At 34.1% G+C, this 20,493-nt stretch overlaps 1 protein-coding gene across 3 annotated transcripts; it reads left to right on the forward strand.

Moving 5' to 3' along the window:
- The first annotated feature begins 2,439 nt into the window (after positions 1-2,439).
- Positions 2,440-20,158, forward strand: LOC102621881 (CHD3-type chromatin-remodeling factor PICKLE). 3 transcript variants are annotated; one of them, XM_006483392.4, is made up of 31 exons: positions 2,440-2,605; positions 5,370-5,519; positions 6,233-6,370; positions 6,465-6,619; positions 6,859-7,020; positions 7,427-7,674; positions 7,789-7,884; positions 7,987-8,123; positions 8,204-8,416; positions 8,495-8,602; positions 8,796-8,846; positions 8,970-9,069; positions 9,766-9,908; positions 9,994-10,097; positions 10,288-10,426; positions 10,551-10,720; positions 11,272-11,338; positions 11,436-11,558; positions 12,532-12,641; positions 12,726-12,807; positions 14,614-14,811; positions 15,212-15,362; positions 15,455-15,560; positions 15,813-15,887; positions 16,858-16,919; positions 17,018-17,094; positions 17,351-17,481; positions 18,098-18,464; positions 18,834-18,969; positions 19,170-19,243; positions 19,468-20,158. In XM_006483392.4, the coding sequence occupies exons 2-31, from the start codon at positions 5,373-5,375 to the stop codon at positions 19,984-19,986; spliced, it is 4,389 nt and encodes a 1,462-aa protein (XP_006483455.1). In that variant the 5' UTR covers positions 2,440-2,605; positions 5,370-5,372; the 3' UTR covers positions 19,987-20,158. The 3 variants fall into 3 exon arrangements, with proteins under 3 accessions (XP_006483455.1, XP_052291231.1, XP_006483456.1); XM_006483393.4 differs by lacking the exon at positions 2,440-2,605 and adding an exon at positions 2,808-3,014; XM_052435271.1 differs by lacking the exon at positions 6,233-6,370.
- The last annotated feature ends 335 nt before the right edge of the window (positions 20,159-20,493 follow it).

A 20,493-nucleotide genomic window follows, 5' to 3' on the forward strand; every position in this document is an offset into this window, starting at 1 on the left:
AACTTATTATAAATCAATATTACATAATCACTTTGAATACTCATATATTATATTCAATGTTCAATGCATAATTCTTATGCCTTAAAATTTTTTATTTACAACATCTTGATCAATACTTAGACAACCAATGAAGAGATCAATATTTTGAAAAAAAAAATTGACTACAAAGTATATGTGATTTTTTTTTTTAAATAAAATGAAAGAGGTATTATAAAACAACCTTTTTTTGGGTCTTCTTTTTGGTCTTGTTTTTTTGTTTCTTTTTTGGTAGTTATATTATTATGCACTCATTGCAAATTGTTCTCGATGCAAAATCTAATATTGAACAGAAATAAACAAAAATAATAATAACTAAAATTGCGTTAAATAATTTATTTATACCTTGTTTGATCATATTGTTGTAAGTATATGTTAAGTCTCTTAAAATTATGTTTGTTGAATAGTTTTATTAGTGTTTTAAGTAAGTAAAGTTAATTAATTTAAATAGTTTAATTGAGGTTTTTTTTTCTATTTTAAAGTGTGTACAAAGCAAAACTTAATTTTTTTTTGGGACAAACATACCCCCAACGTTTAGATAAAGGGACAAAAATCCCCCTAACATTTCAAAAAAGACATTTACACCACATTCACTAATGGAAACAATAACTTTTAACAAAAATTACCGTTATACCCTTCCAACATATAAAAAAAATTGTTGATTTTCCAATTTGTCCATATATTATTAATAAAATTATAAATATACCCTCATTACCCAATTCCTCTATTTAAATTTTTATCAAATTCCCTCTTCAAGCCAAATAAATTTAATTCATTACTCAAGAATAAAAATAAATAAAATTGGTTATTAATGTTAACTTGTATTTCAATTAATACCATAATAAAGAACATAAAAAATTAGTTATAAATATACAAGTTTAAATGATAACATGTGGAGAATTGTTAAATATACAAGTTTAAAATTTAAATAAAATTTTATAGTATTAATACCACAAGTTAAACTTGTATATATTTTTTTATATGCTAGAAGGGTATAACGGTAATTTCTCTTAAAAGTTACTGTTTCCATTAGTGAATGGGGGTGTAAATGTCTTTTTTGAAACGTTAGGGGATTTTTGTCCTTTTGTCTAAACGTTGGGGGTGTGTTTGTCATTTTTCCATTTTTTTTTTAAATCAACATATGAGTGATTGAGTGTACAAAATAATAAAGTATTAAAATAACTTTCAGAGTGTTAATAACCCCACCATATCTCACACTGTCTTCTTAACATGGTTACAAATTCAAATTATGCAATCAAAGTCACTAATAGTTGTAAAATTTTTATAAGTTAATGTTATAAATGCTTTTATCTCAATTAGCATTGTTGTTCTCGTAATGAGTTGTGAATACTAATCATTCAAAGTATTAGTCTCAGTTAGTATTGTTGAAATCATAATTAGGTGTGAATCTTAACCATTCAAAATACTATGTTGGATATATTAATTTTCATCAATACCGTTATCCTCTTATATGTAGTGAATATTAACAATTCAAAAGAATATTAGATAATTTTATTTTCAATATATGACCAATATCCGTATGCATACACATACACACACCACTGGATTCCATGAATGTCACTTGGTATTGTGAAAATACTAATGAATGTCACTTGCTATTGTGGAAATACAAACTATAACCTAATAACTCTCCAATATATATGATGCAAAGTAAATTTTGAAAAGTTAATAATACCCTTATGTTATCATACATTTTCCGTAGGACATGATGATTAAATTATTCCAAAATCTCGATAAATTATCGGTCTCATAACCCATGGATAAATATTAATCATTTAAAATATTGTACTTCATAAATATCCCAAATAGTATGTTATCCTCGTAACGAGTTGTGAATTCTAATAATTTTGAATCATATTAATTTCTTTCCTTTACAATTTTATATAGATTGGGAAAGAAAAATACCCTTAATTTTCATAAAAACCACTTACCTTAAACTTTACCCTTGATTGTTTAACAAAAAACTAATTAAAAAATGAAAATAACTTAAAAGTGTACTCAATTTACAAAATGACCCTCATTGATCAATTTTCTTTTCTTTTGTTTTTGAAAGAAGCATGTTTCTTACTTTAATTATAAAAAAAATGGTAATTTGAACATAAGTACCCTTAAGTAATATGGCTGAAATCTTGAACATTGGCAAATAATCTTTTAGATGGTGACCAACTATTTAGTGCGACAGATATCTTGGGCTTTTATGTTCTAAAGACTCGTTTGTAACCATAAAAGTAAGTGATTAGTGAGTCATTTTTGTAAAACTGTTCAGGTTCTTTTGGTAAATTCGTAAAAAGTTTTGGAATAAAAAAATATAATTAAAAGTCCATAGTACCCTTCCCAAATCATACCATTTAGGTGCCAAAGTTGGTTTATATATGTATGTATATGTATATATATATACGCACAAGGGGAGTTATTAAACAGTAGTTGCTGTCAAAATATTTCGACGGTCGCTAAAATCTCTCCCCCTTTCTCTTTCGACACAGTCGTTTTTGCTTCACCCAAATTTCGGTATCGGGTTCAAAGAGCTACTGGGTCCCGAAATTTGCTGGTAAATTCCGAACCTTTTGATTTTCGTCATACATTTTAACTAACAACTACTAAAGAATTATAATAACAAAAATTCGTGTTTTGATTTTGATTATTTTGTGTGTTTTTGGCAAATGGGTATTGCGTTTCTGCTTCAGTTACTGCTTATATATATATATATATATATATATATATATTCAGAATTTATGTCTTTCTAAGTTAGGCTTTATTATTTGTTTAGTTGTTTCAGTTCAAGATTCATAATTGTCTCATTTTTGGGAACCTATAATTGCTTACGTAGTGAATTGTATGTGTGGATTTGTATTGCTCTGGGGTTCAGCTCTTGTGAATAATTTTAGGGTATATTTGGAATTGGCATGCTGCGGCTTTTAATTTGCTGCTGATGTAGGATTGGAATCACGAGCTTTCAGGTAAAAGTGGGTGTTCATTGTGATCACTCTAGCTGTTAATGGGGAAGCTGAAGCACAAATTGTTTGTCGGATTTATCTGTTCAATGTTTTGGATTATCCTTTTTTCCCGTATTTCACTTTTGGTAGTTGGTTTATATATCATTTAATAATCCTTATAACTTCATGAGGTGGCTGCGCCGCTTGCCAAAAGAATATAACTGCCGTTACTCTTAATTACTTACTTTCTTAATTTTTCCCTATACTTGAATGATATAGAGTAATATTCTAGATTTGTTACGCGCTTATAGTTTTCCGTACATTTGTTCTGAGCTTTAATAGTTTAACTATGAGTTAACACAAATCCCATTTTAATCGCATTGCTTGACACAGCTGCAGGTTTTTAGTAAACTTATTCAAGAATGAGATTTGAGGATATCATTACTTTCCAACACGTGATTTCTTCTTTTCTTTTGATGTTGTTCGACTGGCTGATTTTAATCTCCTTTTGATGATTCCCTGAATTTTTCTCTTCAGAATTATCTAAAATAACAGACTGTGACTCAAGCAAGTTTCAATTCCTTTTCTCCGTCTCTGTGTTTTTGACTTCTTGATCCTCTCTCACCTTGTTCATGCAATTCGTCATCTGTTTGAATAACATTTTGGAGAAGATTTTATTTTATTTCCCTTTTTTAAATTAACTTATAATTTAAATCAGAAATGTAGAGCTCATATCTTGAAGTTAGGTTTGGTTTTGGTAATGTTTCTTTTTTAAAGTGGTACAAATGAGCTTAATTCTCCTAGTTAGTTTGTGGTTTCTCACTAGAAACTACAATCACAGGAATTAAATTTGAAAGAAAAAAACAACTGCTTTTATATTATATCATGCTTAGTTGATTTTGTTGCCAAATATACTTCTTTTCATAATTCTTATGTTTTCCCCTTGATGCGTTTACTCGTCATAATTTTTATTTACATGTGAAGGGTTGTGGAGTTATTACCTTTCATGGCACTTCGCATATTATGCCGAACAGAAGCAATCAATAATCACTTTATTCTTCATATTTTTTTTAGGTTGCTAATTACTAGATGTTGTTTGTTGCGTATCTTCCAGCCAAATCTCCACCTGTCTTTCAATGGTTATTTGCTTTTTGCGTGTTGACCTCTCTGTTACATTTATGATTCAAGTGATGTTGTTCTATATGAGCATACACACTGGTGTTTTAATTCATTTCTTGGGATAGGATAGTATGTTTTTGCAAATAATGCTGCTAGAATGTTCTAAGTTTGTTCAGAGGGCGAAGATCCAATTATGACTTCTGATAGTGGTACCCTTCTAAGTGATAATTAGATTCAAAAGTTTTATGTATATGGTTAAGAGGATGATGCTTGTTGTTTATGTCCTTAAATTGTTTTCTTTATTCATGGTTCTCAAATCACTTATTTTGGCCTGCTTAGTTCCTAATTTATGAGGCAAAGCTTACTTGTACTTGAAGAAGAAGAGGAATTGAGAAAAAATATTCTTGCCAGTTTGTTTTCGTAAACAAAATAAGAAGAATAGAGAAATGGCCTATGGACCTAAAGGCATCTTCTTTCCTTGTAGCAAAGGGATTGGGGCCTATGTGTTAGAAATTATTGCCTCTCTCTTTGGTACATTTCCAAGGGTTTTTTGTCACCAAAAAAAAAAAAAAAATGTAGTTAAAAGGTAACAAAAGCACTGATGATGGAATAGAATATAAAATCTTTGGTGCTATGCGGGACTAAAATAAAAAGAAGCGAGTATTCATATAATTATATGTTAAAAAATGATAATACCCTTTTTATAAAAAAAATTAATAAAGCAGTTAGTTAATAGTAATTTATTGAAGATTTATTTTCCAATTTTATATTTTATGCAGCTATGTATGCTTGTTACGTACTTATATCATTTTATTTAAAGAAATACTATGCTCAAAATGGTTAATTGAATTTAATGTTAGTTATAAACCATAGAAATTATTTTGTTTCTATAGTTATTGGGTGCTTGCGGTTGTTTTAATTTGAGGAATATGCAAAGAATGAAGTGTTCTATTTTACGTATTATGTGAATTTATGTTGTAATTACAAATAATAAATCCAAACCTTCCCGTGAGGGGAACAAGGGGGGAAGAGTGTGTTCGTAATTATGTTAATACCATTAATAATTCAAAAATATTAAAAAGGGCTAAGATCAGTCACTTATGTACAATACTTTTAATTCGTTTGGGATCATAATTTGTTGAACCATTGGGATTCCATTTGATATATAAGGTATCAGGAATTCCTTCTGAGTTCACTAGATGCCAATTAGGTCCGCTGAGAATTTATTAAAAATTGAATGGTTTTTTTCCTATCTTGCAGAATATGAGTAGCTTGGTTGAGAGGCTCCGGGTTAGATCAGATCGGAAGCCAATTTATCAGTTAGATGAATCGGATGATGATGCTGATTTTGAGCAAGGAAAACCTGGGACCACGGTGGAAAAGTTTGAAAGAATAGTCAGGATTGATGCGGTCTGTTTCTTGATTCTTTTTGTCTTTGAAATCCTCTTATAAGTATTTTTTTTTTCCTCGTCCGTTATATTAAGTTTTTCTTGCATCTCCTGATGCTGAGCTTTTGAACACAAAGAGTAAAAACTTGTATGTCTAACTGATTAATTAAGTATTTTCAGTTTTTTTGTGTAAATTACTTGCCTTTCTCAAAACTAAGGCATTCTTTTAAGTCTTGGGTTGGCAACTATATTGGTTACTGCATTTGGATTGTTTTAGATGATGGTCCGCATGAAATCAAACATTTACACGGCAGTTATTTAGGATTTGATTTTATCTGAAATGCATGCTTTTCACCATTGCTTAAAGCTTAGGGAACTAGATTTTAGTGATGAAGTACAGGCACAGTTTGCATGTAGATGAATGTCTTAGTTTCAAGCATTTCTCATGTCTCGGTTTTTGCATGTTGTTGAAGTATAATTGATAGGGTTATATCTCATAGTTCTGGCTTTTCATCACAGGCCTTTCACACTATTTGTTTTCACTTTATCATTAAAGTTTGTAATGGTAGGAAGGTCTTTGACAGACAAAACTAAAACTTGGGTGGTTGGTCATGCACTCATGCTTCTTGTATTGATATTGTTCTGAAATTTTTATTGTGCACTTATTTCCATGTTTAAAGCGTGGCTAGATGGTTTTTCTTCAATTTTAAGATGTTTCTGATTGTAAATTAACAGAAAGATGATTCATGTCAAGCCTGTGGAGAAAGTGAAAATCTTATGAGCTGTGATACTTGTACATATGCATACCATGCTAAGTGTTTGGTTCCTCCGCTAAAAGCTCCTCCTTCTGGCAGCTGGAGGTGCCCAGAATGTGTATGATTCTATCTTATGCTCAGTATTGTGTTTATTTTTGTTTAACTATTTGCTTGTATCTCTACGCTGAGAATTAACATTTTTATACCTGCAGGTTAGCCCGCTGAATGATATTGACAAAATATTGGACTGTGAGATGCGTCCAACTGTAGCTGGTGATAGTGATGTCTCTAAGCTGGGTTCTAAGCAGATATTTGTTAAACAGTATCTTGTAAAGTGGAAGGGATTATCTTATTTGCATTGCACTTGGTAAATCCCTTATTAATGGTATTAATTGAATACAAAACCTATTTGACTACTTGTTCCTTTAGAGCGGAGTAAAATTTGCAGTGAACTGTCTGATTTTCTATTTACTCTGTTTTAGCATTTTAGATTATGCTTTTCTCTAATCTATCTTGCTTTTCGGTGTTTCTTTTTACTCAGCAATGTTTGTGTTTTTGTGTTTTCTGGCAGTCTTAAGTAACCTGCTAGTTCTATTTTCTCCGCAGGGTACCTGAAAAAGAGTTCCTAAAAGCTTTCAAGTCCAATCCTCGTCTGAGGACTAAAGTAAACAATTTCCATCGCCAAATGTCATCAAACAATAATGCTGAAGAAGACTTTGTTGCCATTCGACCTGAGTGGACTACTGTTGATCGGATTCTTGCCTGCAGGTTTAACAATCTGAAACTTTTATCAGTACAGCCACACATGCACACAAGATTCTGTCTCTGTATTGTCTTTTTGTTGCTCCTGATTTGATTTAGTCTGGAGAATCTTCTTTTTTAAGTTTTGACATTGAATTGGACATTAGTGAGTTATGAAGGGGAGTTATTCTTTCTTTTCTCAAATGTTATGTGTCTTTCCTTTGGTAGAATTCAGAATGTGTACATGTGGTTAAATCTTTAGTGTTAAAAATTTCATAATTTTAACAAATCTGTCCCTATTTATTTCTGGTTTGGTTCTTGATGAATGGCGGATAATATATTCTTTTGCAGTGAGTCTTTTACCATTGCTTTGTGGTGTTTCATTTTCATTTCTATTTTAGAATGACGTGAGTTTGTTTTTGAGATGTTGCAGGGGAGAGGATGACGAGAAGGAATATCTTGTGAAGTATAAAGAACTTTCCTATGATGAATGCTATTGGGAATATGAATCAGATATATCTGCATTTCAACCTGAAATTGAAAGATTTATCAAAATTCAGTCTAGATCACACAGATCGTCTTGTAATAAGCAGAAGAGTAGCCCTCAAGATGTTACTGAATCTACAAAGAAACCAAAAGAATTTCAACAGTATGAACATAGTCCTGAATTTCTTTCTGGAGGTATGTCATTGATATCTTTTTCCAAACTGGCAGGCTTGCATCAGATTTATGTTTTATTTTGCTTAATCATCGTGTATTTTTTAATATTTATTGTTTATTCTCTTGTAACTGAAGGTTCACTACATCCATATCAGCTTGAAGGACTGAACTTCTTACGTTTTTCTTGGTCCAAACAGACACATGTGATACTCGCTGATGAAATGGGTCTTGGTAGGTCTTGCTTTGATCTGTTCTGGATTTTGGAAAGAGCATTCCATGTTTGCATCTTTGTGACTTGATTTTGCCAATGCTTTGCTTTTTGTTTGGTTGTAGGCAAAACCATACAGAGTATTGCCTTTTTAGCATCTCTTTTTGGAGAGCGCATCTCTCCGCATTTAGTTGTAGCTCCACTTTCAACATTGCGAAACTGGGAACGTGAATTTGCAACTTGGGCACCACAAATGAATGTTGTATGTACATGGCATTTTTTCAGCTTCTTGTTATCATTTGTCAGAAAAAATTATCCTGAACTGTAGTTTGCATGTTGCAGGTTATGTATGTTGGCACTTCCCAAGCTCGTAATATTATCAGGGAATATGAATTTTACTTCCCCAAAAATCCTAAGAAGGTCAAGAAAAAGAAATCTGGTCAAGTTGTCAGTGAAAGCAAGCAAGACAGGATAAAGTTTGATGTCCTCCTAACATCTTATGAGATGATTAACTTGGACAGTGCATCTTTGAAACCGATAAAGTGGCAATGCATGGTAAGGTTCTCTTGCTTATTTATGGCATTGCCATTCTCCTATATCTGATTGCTGGTTAACACTGACATTCAAATGTAGATTGTTGATGAAGGTCACCGTCTAAAAAATAAGGATTCGAAATTGTTTTCTTCACTGAAGCAATATTCAACTAGACATCGTGTGCTCTTAACTGGAACACCTCTTCAGGTTGGTTGTTCTATTATGATAGTGTATTGTATTTTATGTTAGTGCTTACTTCCTATATTTTGCTATATTTCTTGACTAGTAATCTCACGTATCAGTGTATAACTTTAAAATTGATTCAAATTTTTGTCTTGCTATGTTTTACATGTATCCATGTTATATTATTGTGAACTTATGTGTACTTCTACATTCTCAGAACAATCTGGATGAACTTTTTATGCTCATGCACTTCCTTGATGCTGGGAAGGTTAGTGTGATTTTTGGTTTATCGAGTAATGATATTTACCTTTTGTTAAATTAAGATTGTTTGTCAAACTCGTTTATGAATTTGAAGAAAAGTTTGTGGTAGTTGATTACTAAATACATGCAGTTTGGAAGTTTAGAGGAGTTCCAGGAAGAGTTCAAGGATATAAATCAAGAGGAGCAGATTTCAAGACTTCATAGAATGTTGGCCCCCCATCTTCTTCGAAGTATAAATCTTAATCTTACTCTTCTATATTGCTAGCTTCATTTGACTTCTGTAATTGCTAGTGTTACTAAGTTTATTGTTGTGAGTGTGTTGATCATGGTTCAAATTTATGATAACTTGGTAATTAATCATTTTATTTCCTCTTTGTTCATTCCTGATATTGCTGTGATGTTTGAAATGTTGAATGTTATTAAAAAGGTTTCGGATCTTTAGTGTGTTTATATACAATTGTAAATTTTAAGCAATTTTCTGATACAAAACAGAGAGAAGTGTCTAATATGAGTCTTGAATCTTTGTTGGTTCTTTTAGTTCCTACCAAATTAATTCGTACAGCAAGAATGTGCACTGTCTGGTTCTCACTTTCTCGACCCCATTCTTTTGAGTTACCTTCATGCTTCCATGGTATTTCTAATTTGAATCTGTCAATCCTCCAGTATGGCGATTGGCTTTTGTTTCTCATTGAAAACAATTGAATTGGTATTTCTCAATGTGATGCTTTTCTTGGGAGAAGTGCAATTTTTTATGTTTTTGACATGAAGGGCTTGATTTGGTTTTATTGAAAAGTAAATCTATCTTGATGGCTATATATCTTTTAGTCCAATGGGATGCTGATCGTCCATTCATACATTTTACCATTACATTCATATTTCAATATGTTGCTCAGAATGAGTGAACATGCTTTTAAATGCTACTGCAGGAGTGAAGAAAGATGTCATGAAGGAATTACCTCCCAAGAAGGAACTCATTTTACGTGTTGAATTAAGTAGTAAGCAGAAGGAATATTATAAGGCCATTCTGACACGTAACTATCAAATATTAACTCGACGGGGGGGTGCGCAGGTATGGTTGCATGTTTAAGTGAAGTAAACCCTTTTTTATTGCATTTTGACCTAACGAGGTACTATGTTCGTGTATATTGAACCAGATTTCTCTTATTAATGTCGTTATGGAATTGCGCAAGCTTTGTTGTCATCCTTATATGTTGGAAGGAGTTGAGCCAGATATAGAAGATACAAATGAATCTTTCAAGTAATCTTCTACGCTATGATATTTTATTCTGAAATTACCTTTTTATGTATTCTGATGATTTAGATTTTAGATGATAGACCTTAGTTTTTTTTTTTTTTTCCCCTTTTTGGGATTTTCAATTAGGCCAAAGATAAAACCTGGCTTGAATCACACTGATATCTGCTTCTGCATTCTTTTTATTAAATGACAGGCAGCTGCTGGAATCTTCTGGGAAACTGCAACTCTTGGATAAAATGATGGTGAAACTTAAAGAGCAGGGACATAGAGTTCTTATATATTCGCAGTTCCAGCACATGCTGGACTTACTAGAAGATTACTTAACTTTTAAGGTACAATAGTAATTTACTTTGCTCACATTTTTTAATGTTTATAATTTGAATGCTGCAGCAGTTGATGACTTTTTGGCATGTATGGATAATTGGGATCTTTCTTGGTCAAAATTTTTATTTTCAGAAATGGCAGTACGAGCGGATAGATGGCAAGGTTGGTGGAGCTGAGAGACAGATACGCATAGATCGATTTAATGCCAAAAATTCTTCCAGATTTTGTTTTTTGCTCTCTACTAGGGCTGGGGGCTTGGGAATTAACCTTGCGACGGCAGACACAGTTATCATATATGACAGGTAAAATGCTTTCTTTCTAACATTCATTTCTCCTTCTCTTGTTACTAAGCATGATTGTCAATTCTGAGGCATTGCAGCATCAATGGGATGTGAGTTGGAGCATGTAAAATGATTATGAATGAAAGATTTATGGAACACTTGCTTTTATACATTTGTTGTAATTGATCAAGTGTCCTAATATGTTGAAGTTTTTTTGCATAAATAGAATGCCTTATCAGTAGTTTTATACTTTTTGTTATATTCCACCAGTGTTTAGTCTAACACTGCTTAGATGCTCAAGTGTATCTCATGGTTTTGCCATTTGCGAATTTCATAATTCCTAGAATCTTCAAAGAGAACAGGAAAGTTTTGCTCTTTGTTTTCTTCTGAATTGCATATGTATTTGAGCAGCTATTGACAAGATAACCAGTTCTCTGATCTGTCTCCTGATGCACAATGTTTCACTGTCACCATATTCTATTAATAATACTGACAGCCCCAAGGGCCTATCCTAATTGATCAGTTAATTCTTATATTCTGACCAGTTTTTAGAATTTTTTAACTTTTTGTAGTGATTGGAATCCTCATGCCGATCTACAAGCAATGGCTAGAGCTCATCGACTGGGGCAGACCAACAAGGTTGTAGCTATTCTCCCCCCCAATCCCTGATATGTTGAGGTAGATCATTGATGTTGGGCTTATTTTTAATATGAGAAATATTGTTTTGGTTTTGTAGGTAATGATTTTTAGGCTCATAACGCGAGGATCCATTGAAGAAAGGATGATGCAAATGACTAAGAAGAAAATGGTTCTAGAGCATCTTGTTGTAGGGAGGCTAAAGGCCCAGAACATTAATCAGGTAACAATCTTCTTTCAGACGTGGAGGCTTCTTTCTTGCTCTGTGGAAGGCATTTTGGAGCTTGTCTTCTTGTGGACTAGGAGTTGGAAAAATGATGTATGGGTTTGTGATGCTGTAGAAAGGGCTAGAAAGTTGACTATCAGCAAAGAAATTGGTTAAAGGATAATTTTTTATGCTGGAAAAATATGGTTTATTAGCATTATTGCCCTTTCCTTTGGATTGGCAGAAAATTAGACTGACCTGGTGTTTTCTAAGTTCATAAGACTTCCTGTGCAGAGGTTTTGACATGCCAGGAAAGCTTCGGATGAATTTAAGGGGAGATATTTTTAGAAATTAAGAGGAGCTTCTGAGAATGATTTATAAACCAGCCATTGCATATGATTTTGCTGTACATTTCAATGATATTAACCTTTAAGGGTTTGAGGTTCAATTATATTCAGTTTTGTCATGAGTCCTCCTTAACCTTCTTTGTCGTATCAGCTACTTGTTGTTCTGATCATTATATTTGAGCTAATTCTTCGAGGAATGTTAGTTCTTGCCTTTGCTGTGGACCATAGAATGTGTCTTGTTTAACTCTAATATCTCCTCTTACCCTCTCTTTGGTATTAATGTATGTATGTGATAAGTTCTTGCATTAGCTATCAGCTATACATTGTCACACACTCCCTCTTCCCTTGAAAACCAATCCTCTCTCTGCAATTATTGTGTATTGTGTATGTATGTGATTAGTTTTTGCTGTGGACTATGTATTGTTTGTGGTTACCCTCTTCTTCAACCCCCACCCCTTCTCTTTTAGTTTCTTATTTATCACTGTTATCATGTTTGGATGTGAGTTAGATCTTGTGTTTGCTGCAAACAATGAACTGTTTGCTGTTTCCATCTTTCCCTTGCCCCTCCTTCCTTAACTATTATGCATACACGTGAGACTAGCATGAATGCAAGAGTCTGAGGAACTGAATCACTTCTACTTTAGGAAGAGTTGGATGACATCATCAGGTATGGCTCAAAGGAACTATTTGCTGATGAGAATGATGAAGGTGGAAAATCCCGCCAAATTCATTACGATGATGCTGCTATAGATAGGTAATTTTGGAGGTTGCTTGAGATCCACAGGTTTGCATTCAAATACCTAAGCTTAAATATATTACTTCTTTGTTTCTTTCATAGATTACTTGACCGCGATCAAGTTGGAGATGAAGAGGCTTCCTTGGATGATGAAGATGAAGACGGATTTCTGAAGGCTTTCAAGGTTTTGTCTTCAATTATAAATATATGCATGTTAATATGCGATTCTTTTCTATTGATTGATGTTAGATATGATTTTTCTAGTTCTATTGAAAAGGTTATTTGAATTAGAGTTTCTTTATCTTGGTGAATGAAAAGATAGAACTCACCTTTTCTTTTTCTTCTTGTTGGGCCTACTTTCTTTGGTGAAAGGTTTAAAAGTATGTAGTTGTAGTCAGTTTGTGTATATTGGACTGTATTTTAGATGTCACTTATTTAGGACTTTTTTTTTTCTATTTTTATAGGTTATTTTTATTCATTTTAATTGTGTACTCGGTCAGCATTCTGCTGGTGATGGAAAATTTTAGATGCGCTCTTGCATGAGAAAGTGGTCATATGACAGTAACTGAAGTGGATGCTTAGCTGTTTAACTACACTATCTTTTTACTTTGGACAAAGTTACCAACTATCACCATTTTTGTTTAGACCATTCATTTCCTTGTCTCTGTAAGAACTTTGTGGAGCCAAATATTGAGAATTTCCTATATTAATGGTGCCAAATATCCAATTTAATCATAAAGAAGCAAATGGCGCAGTCTTATATTCTAGCAATTTTATACAACTTGCTACATTCTACTATTCCTAGCTTTCATTGCCTTTTAAGCGGATATGCGGTTTTTGGTTAAATCCATGAACCACCCATGATAAGCCTTGTCGTTACGTAAATAAACTCTGTTAATTATTAACTTACTAATTCGTAAGGATATCAAAAATCTTAATCATTAAGGATTTAAACCTAGCACATGTTTTTCATTTAATTTTTGCCTATTAAATTCCTTATAGAAGAGAATATGCAGGGAATTGCTCCGTAATCAATTTCATGCTTTATTCTATCTTTTCTATAATTCTATCTTCCCATTAGGATTGTTCCTTTGTTTGTCTTGAGTTGTGATTAGGTATGATGTGGGTTCTTATACAATAGATTGATCATGGAGTAAAGGAGTAGCATGGCCACTTTTTAGTATAAATTCTACTGTTTGTACTTTAAAAGGACAGGATCACTTTTTAAATATTTCACATTTAAATTGAGGTAAGCATTTTTAGCATAATAATGTGGATGCTTGTACAATAGATAGATCATGGAGTAAGATTACTATGTACTATTAGCAAATCTACCGATCACACTTGAAAATGGACGGATCATTTTTTAAATTCTTCCATCTAGCATAATAGCGGTCCGATCGTAGAAGTCTTGTACTTGGCCATGTGTTAAACACGTCTTCAGCGCATTCACTAATGCGAAGACTTTGATGGTTAAGACTGTATTCAGGTGACAAATTTTGAGATCTTACTCTGGATTGAGCGGACTAGCACTATGTAATGACCTGTCAGTCATTAAGTTGCCTTAGTGACAAAATCTGGTCGAATCTGGAAAGGTTTTGCAATGCACCAGTTTTCCGCAACTTTTTCATGTGCTGCTTCTTGCTTGTAAATCAAGATCACTGGAAACCTCTCAAAAAGTGAAATTAGGACCGCATTAAGTAATAAATCCTTTTGGATTTTTTTTTTTTTTTGCCTAAATTAGTACTCAAATTGCGTGTGGATTACTAAACTTGAGATAAGACGGGTTACCTTTTCTGGCCATTAATTATTGGATTGTTAGTGAGGAAATCTGTTGACTGCCAAATATAATTCCTATCTTGTTCACCGCTTACTGTTCCTTATTTGAGCCAGGGCCACATTGTTTGCGGTAGAACTTTTTGTATAAATTTACTTTATAAATATATTGAACTATGCCTGGTTATTAAGAAGGGCATTATTATATGTTTAGGTGGCAAATTTTGAATATATTGAAGAAGTGGAGGCTGCAGCAGAGGAGGAAGCTCAAAAATTGGCCGCGGAAAATAAATCTAGCATGAGCAATTCTGAAAGATCAAGTTACTGGGAAGAGTTGCTGAAAGACAGGTACGAAGTGCATAAAGTTGAGGAGTTCAACGCTTTAGGAAAAGGAAAGAGAAGCCGTAAGCAGGTATTTCATCATGGCCTTGCTTCAGTTCTATTAGACAGGGTAAATTGAAACAGTAAAAGGGTTTGTGTCTATAAGATCATGCCTGATCTTGGAAAACCCTGGGTTCAAGTGGCTGAGTGGTGATCTGGCATCAGCACCAACTCAGCAGTCCGGGTAAAGTCGGTTATTGTGGGATTCTGGGTATTTTTGTTGCTTGATTAAAAAAGGAAGATTACAACTATTAATAGATGTCTGCTTTCTTGTGACTAAATTATAGTTTTGCTGCTGTTTTTTCAATTTCCTCCCTATTTTGATATGCAGCAAACAAGGAAAAAGGGGGGGGGGGGGGATCAGTTTAATCACTGTAGAAATGGAATTAATTTAGAAATTGGATTGACTTGTGCTTTTTGATCTTTTTTAGATGGTGTCTGTTGAAGAAGATGATCTAGCTGGTTTGGAAGATGTAAGCTCTGAAGGTGAGGATGATAACTATGAAGCTGACTTGACGGACGGCGACACCACATCCAGTGGAACTCAACCTGGCCGGAAACCCAACAAGAAGAGATCTCGTGGTATTTTCTTCTATCCTAGTTCTATTTGATTCAGTAAGAAAATTGGATGATAGTATTTTCATTATCAGGCCACTTTTGGCAATTGTTTGCAGTGGATAGTATGGAGCCACCTCCTCTGATGGAAGGTGAAGGGAGGTCATTCAGAGTGCTAGGTTTCAGCCAAAACCAGAGGGCTGCATTTGTACAAATATTAATGAGGTTAACTCTTCACCTTTTTAGATTTTGGTACTTCAGTTGTATTTTTGTTACGTATATTCCACCCCATTCTTTTGCTACCTTCCCGCCTTTTGTTTGTCTCTTTGTGTGCGCGTCCATGTTTTGGTGCTTGTTTATTTTAATGTATGACTAGATTGTGGTGAGAATCTAAGGATTTAACAAGAATTATGTTGTGAGTTTATATCTAGTAGTGCAGATCTTGCATTTTGTCTTACTCTGGGATGGTGATTACAGGTTTGGGGTCGGGGACTTCGACTGGAAGGAATTTACCCCTCGCTTAAAACAGAAGAGCTATGAAGAAATAAGAGAGTATTTAACTGAACTTTGCTTCATATGCTTTTAATTGTGGTTTAGCGTTGTAGTCTAATTGATGTTTGCAGCTTTTACTGGTGGTATTATTTATCTATTTGATTGGCTATTGTTTGAATGTGCTTAAAATTGTTGCTGAATCTTCTCAGGTCCAAAGGCATTCAAATGATTCTAAGCATGAATATTCGTTAATTTATATAATAAGTCATTTATGTTGCTTTTATGAGTGTGCAATTATTTGGAGGTAGAACTATCTTTAGATATGAATTGGGATTCACTTAGACCATCTTAGGCTGCGGTCTAGCTCTCTCTCTCTCTCTGGCTGTATGAGGAAATTTCAATTCTCGAGTCAGATTAATGTAATGGGATATTTCATGATAAGTGGTTAGTCATTTCATTTCCCTTAATATCAATTGTATTGATTTGATGTGAGTGAAAATGCTAAAGCTTATCATAGTCATTTCTAAGCATGTAATGAGTCTCCTACATTCATGCTTTTGCTTTAACTAGACCTTCTCAACAGTCTGTTAAGATGTTTACACGTAATCTTTGAATCTAAGGAGTGTTTTTTAGCAAGATTAAACAGTCCAGCTGCGTTCAAGAATCTATGGCTAGGATCAACATCCTTGTATCATTTCCCCCTCCTCAATCAGCACCTTCCCCAGTCATTGTTGAAAGTTATCTCACTAGGTCTGTGGTCCTTTTTTCTTGCTCAAGAATGACAACAGGCCCTTTTAACTCTTCACTCTGTCTGTACCATAGAGTTGACTATCACTCATGTTCTAGAGTCAATTGAGAAATTTGTAATTAATTGAGTCTCTTAAGAAATGGAATAATATATTAAGATAGATTTCAGGGCAGGGTTTCATTTTTCCTTTTGTCCATATTTGGCATATTCGCTGATATTGTTAGTTTTTATTATTTTTTAATTTTTTATTAAAAAATTAATAAAAAAAAAAAAAAAAAACAGGTATGGGATCCTTTTCTTGACCCACATTACTGAAGATATAACCGACTCTCCAACCTTCTCAGGTAATTGAATTTCTCCATTGTTTGCTCTCTCTTTTTCCCTCTGCTCTGTTCATTCACTATGCAGCTAATATTTCATTGATTTTGTTTCTTTGTTGTAGATGGTGTTCCAAAAGAGGGGCTTAGAATTCAGGATGTGCTTGTAAGGATAGCGGTCTTGCTTTTGATTAGAGATAAGGCAAGTTTGTGAAAGGAAATTTATGATTCTTTCAGAAACATTTTACCTCTTGGCATTTGGAAAATTCACTTAACCATTGCTATGTATCACATGTATTTTGTCATTTGTAGAGTCTCATTATTTCACTCTATATTCTAGGGTTTGTTTGCCCAATGCATTTCATTATTTTGCTTTATATTTGTCAAGGTTGTTTTCTTGATGCATTTAACTTCTCTTACAGTGATCATAACTATTCTTTTGTAATTTGGAATTATAGGTGAAATTCTTATCACAAAAGCCAGGCACTCCTCTTTTTACAGATGACATATATTTGCGCTATCCAGGACTGAGGGGTGGAAAGTTTTGGAAGGAGGAACACGATTCATTATTACTGCGCGCTGTGCTAAAGTATGTTTCTTGCTTTATTTAACACGCTAAAACATGTATCTGTATTACAATAGATATTACCTTTTCTTTGGTGTTATGCGCATCTGTCAATAAATTTGCATTACTGGCTAATGAATTCTTTGTATGTTTTGAAGTGCTGCATTGCTTGTAGCTTTATATCTCATTTTTGCATGTTAGTGTTTGTCCCTGTTGCTTATCCTGATTAATGTGATCCTGTTTTAACTATGCTTCCCAAATGTCAAGCTATATTGGAGTTTGGTTCTGTCCTGTATCTATACAGTTCTCAAGATGTAAGTATTTTATTTTTATATCTATACAAATGTGAGTTCTGCCGATCCCTCAGCTACTGCAATATCTGTGTTCTCTTTGGTTAGATGATGGATATTGATTGAACATTAGGTACCAAAGCTTGCACTTACCATAATCTGATCTCAGGTTTATGCATTTATGAGGGAATATGTGTATATATGTACGGATATATGCATTTCATGCTAAGGAAGAGTTGGATATTAATGTCTCTCTTCGATATTATCAGATTTCATTGTTTAGCTCTCTTAAACTTGGAGCTAATAAAGAATTCCTCCCCCCCCCCCCCCCCCCAACAATGAATATCTAGGCATGGGTATGGTAGATGGCAAGCTATTGTTGATGATAAGGACTTGAAGGTTCAGGAGGTCATCTGTCAAGAATTGAATCTCCCCTTTATAAATCTACCTGTCCCTGGAGCCAGTTCTCAAGCACCAAATGGTGCTAATTCAGCCAATCCAGAAGCACTCCAAATGCAGGGAAACAGCACTGGGAATGATTCAGCAGCTGCTGGTGTCCAAGGAACAACTGATGCTGCAAATCAAGCACAAGTATATCAAGATTCTTCTGTATTATATCATTTCAGAGATATGCAGAGAAGACAAGTTGAATTTATCAAGAAAAGAGTGCTTCTTCTTGAGAAAGGGCTTAATGCAGAGTACCAGAAAGAATACTTTGTGAGTCAATCAAATCTTGAAAAACCTTTGTTTCATTAAATTTGTTTTCCGATGGTGTATGAAGAGAGCAGAGTTTTACTATTTTTTCAGTAGCATGCCTTGCTGTGCTTTCTTCTCCAATTACAATGCTTCACCTGACACTGTTTATTTCTGGACTATTCTATTGCTATATGTTTTAGGTGTATTCTATGACACAGCCAAAGACATCTCATTTGATCCAGTCTATGTGCATTTGATAGAATTAAACTGCTACTCTATTGTAGCTTGAACCGTCAACTGTATTTTTGTGTCTAAATTTGTTACGGTGATTATTTGGCTTTACGTAGTTTTCATTTAATCTGCTTTTCTTTCAATCTTTCCTGTTTGCAGGGTGATGATGTAAAATCAAATGAGATCCCGAGTGAAGAGCCTGAGAGTGAAAGAAAGACAACAGAAAGACCAAGTCCAACCTCAATGGAGATTGATTCCCAAATGGTTGATCAGTTGCCAAAATTAGAGGCAATTAGTAAGGACATTGTTATATCTTAAACTGTGTTAATCATATACAATGATAAACAAATTTCAGTATGTACATGTTACGCATTTAGTTTGTGCCTGTTACTGCCAGTTTTCTGAATCATTCTTTTTAGTCTGTTGCATTGTCCAATGTTGACTTGGTTTATCCCTTGTATAAGTTCCCTGCTGAGTACTGTTCCTTCACTGCAGCATCAGAAGAAATATCAGCAGCTGCTTGTGACAGTGATGCAGATCGATTGGGATTGGCTCAGCATTATAATGAGGTAAATCATTTTCATTGACATTGGGGTTTGAGCACATGCATATGTCCTTGTGAAGTGGCAGCATTGGCCAGTTAGGTTGCCTATTGGGTTCACATTAACTGTGGGGAAAAAGGAGGGAAGAAAGACTGAATATTGATTGGAAAAGAGAACTGATTTTGTCTCTGTGCCCTTTCCAATGCTAATTAACATATTATGTTCACTGGTTTTAATCTATTCATTGGCAGATGTGCAAGGTACTGGAAGAAAATGTTCATGAAGTAGTGAAGACATCTTTAACAAGCCAGCCGGCAAGTGCTCAATTGAGGACGAATCTCCAACTTCTAGAAACCCTTTGTGAAGATGTAAACCAGATTCTCTCTACCCAGACAAGTCCTCCATTGGAGCAGCCAATGCCAAATGAAGATAAAGAGTTGCAGCCTGAAATTCAGAGCACCTCTGCAGAGCCAAGTTTGCCGCAGACAGAGCGAGGTGTCAACAAGCTTGATGCTGTGGTGGAAACTGAGGTAAAGGGTACACCAGAATCCGAGCCAACAGTAGAAGGAAGTAAAGCATCGAGTAAAAATCCTGCTGTCGCAGACGTGGATTCATCTCCAGCTGATCCCACATCTTTGCTGGGGAAAACCGGTACTGGCATGGAAATGGCAGAAGCTAAAAATGACGCTGACATCAAAACTGATGATAAGCCTACTGGGAAAGAAAATTCTCAGAGAGACAAGACGGGGGTCATTGTTTTAGATGATTAAATGTATACATTTTCAAACTCAGAACTTATTTTAGTTATCAACAATCCAGAGACAGAGAAATCTAATAACAGTAGTTTCTCCAGAACTTTGTTATTCATTTTCAAACTGGTAAGCAGATAAAATGATTTGTGGAGATGCTACCTATTGCATGCATCTACTTCCGAGTTTCTTACTTCTATATTGCACCTGGTTTGATTCTAGTAAAGCCAATTGCAGCACTCACGAGCTACTAATGTTTCAGTTGGAGGCTATCAGCCATCTTTCATTAAGAGTTTTAACTGACGTCTAAGCGTCCTCTCCCTTCAACCCTTTCGCTTTGTTATTCATTATACTTTAATTCAACCCTATAGATGAAACAACCAAAGGGTAGAATCACCAACTTCAATCACTTGACTTTGACAAACGAAGTTAAAAGATCAGACTTTTATGGCTTTGTCTGCTCTTTAGTTCGGTAGCTTCTAGCCTCCTAGTCTCCTACCAAGTAATGATGGGTAAACTACTCCTACA

This window comes from Citrus sinensis, chromosome 1 (genome assembly GCF_022201045.2).
Source record: "Citrus sinensis cultivar Valencia sweet orange chromosome 1, DVS_A1.0, whole genome shotgun sequence".
Taxonomy (NCBI): Eukaryota; Viridiplantae; Streptophyta; class Magnoliopsida; order Sapindales; family Rutaceae; genus Citrus; species Citrus sinensis.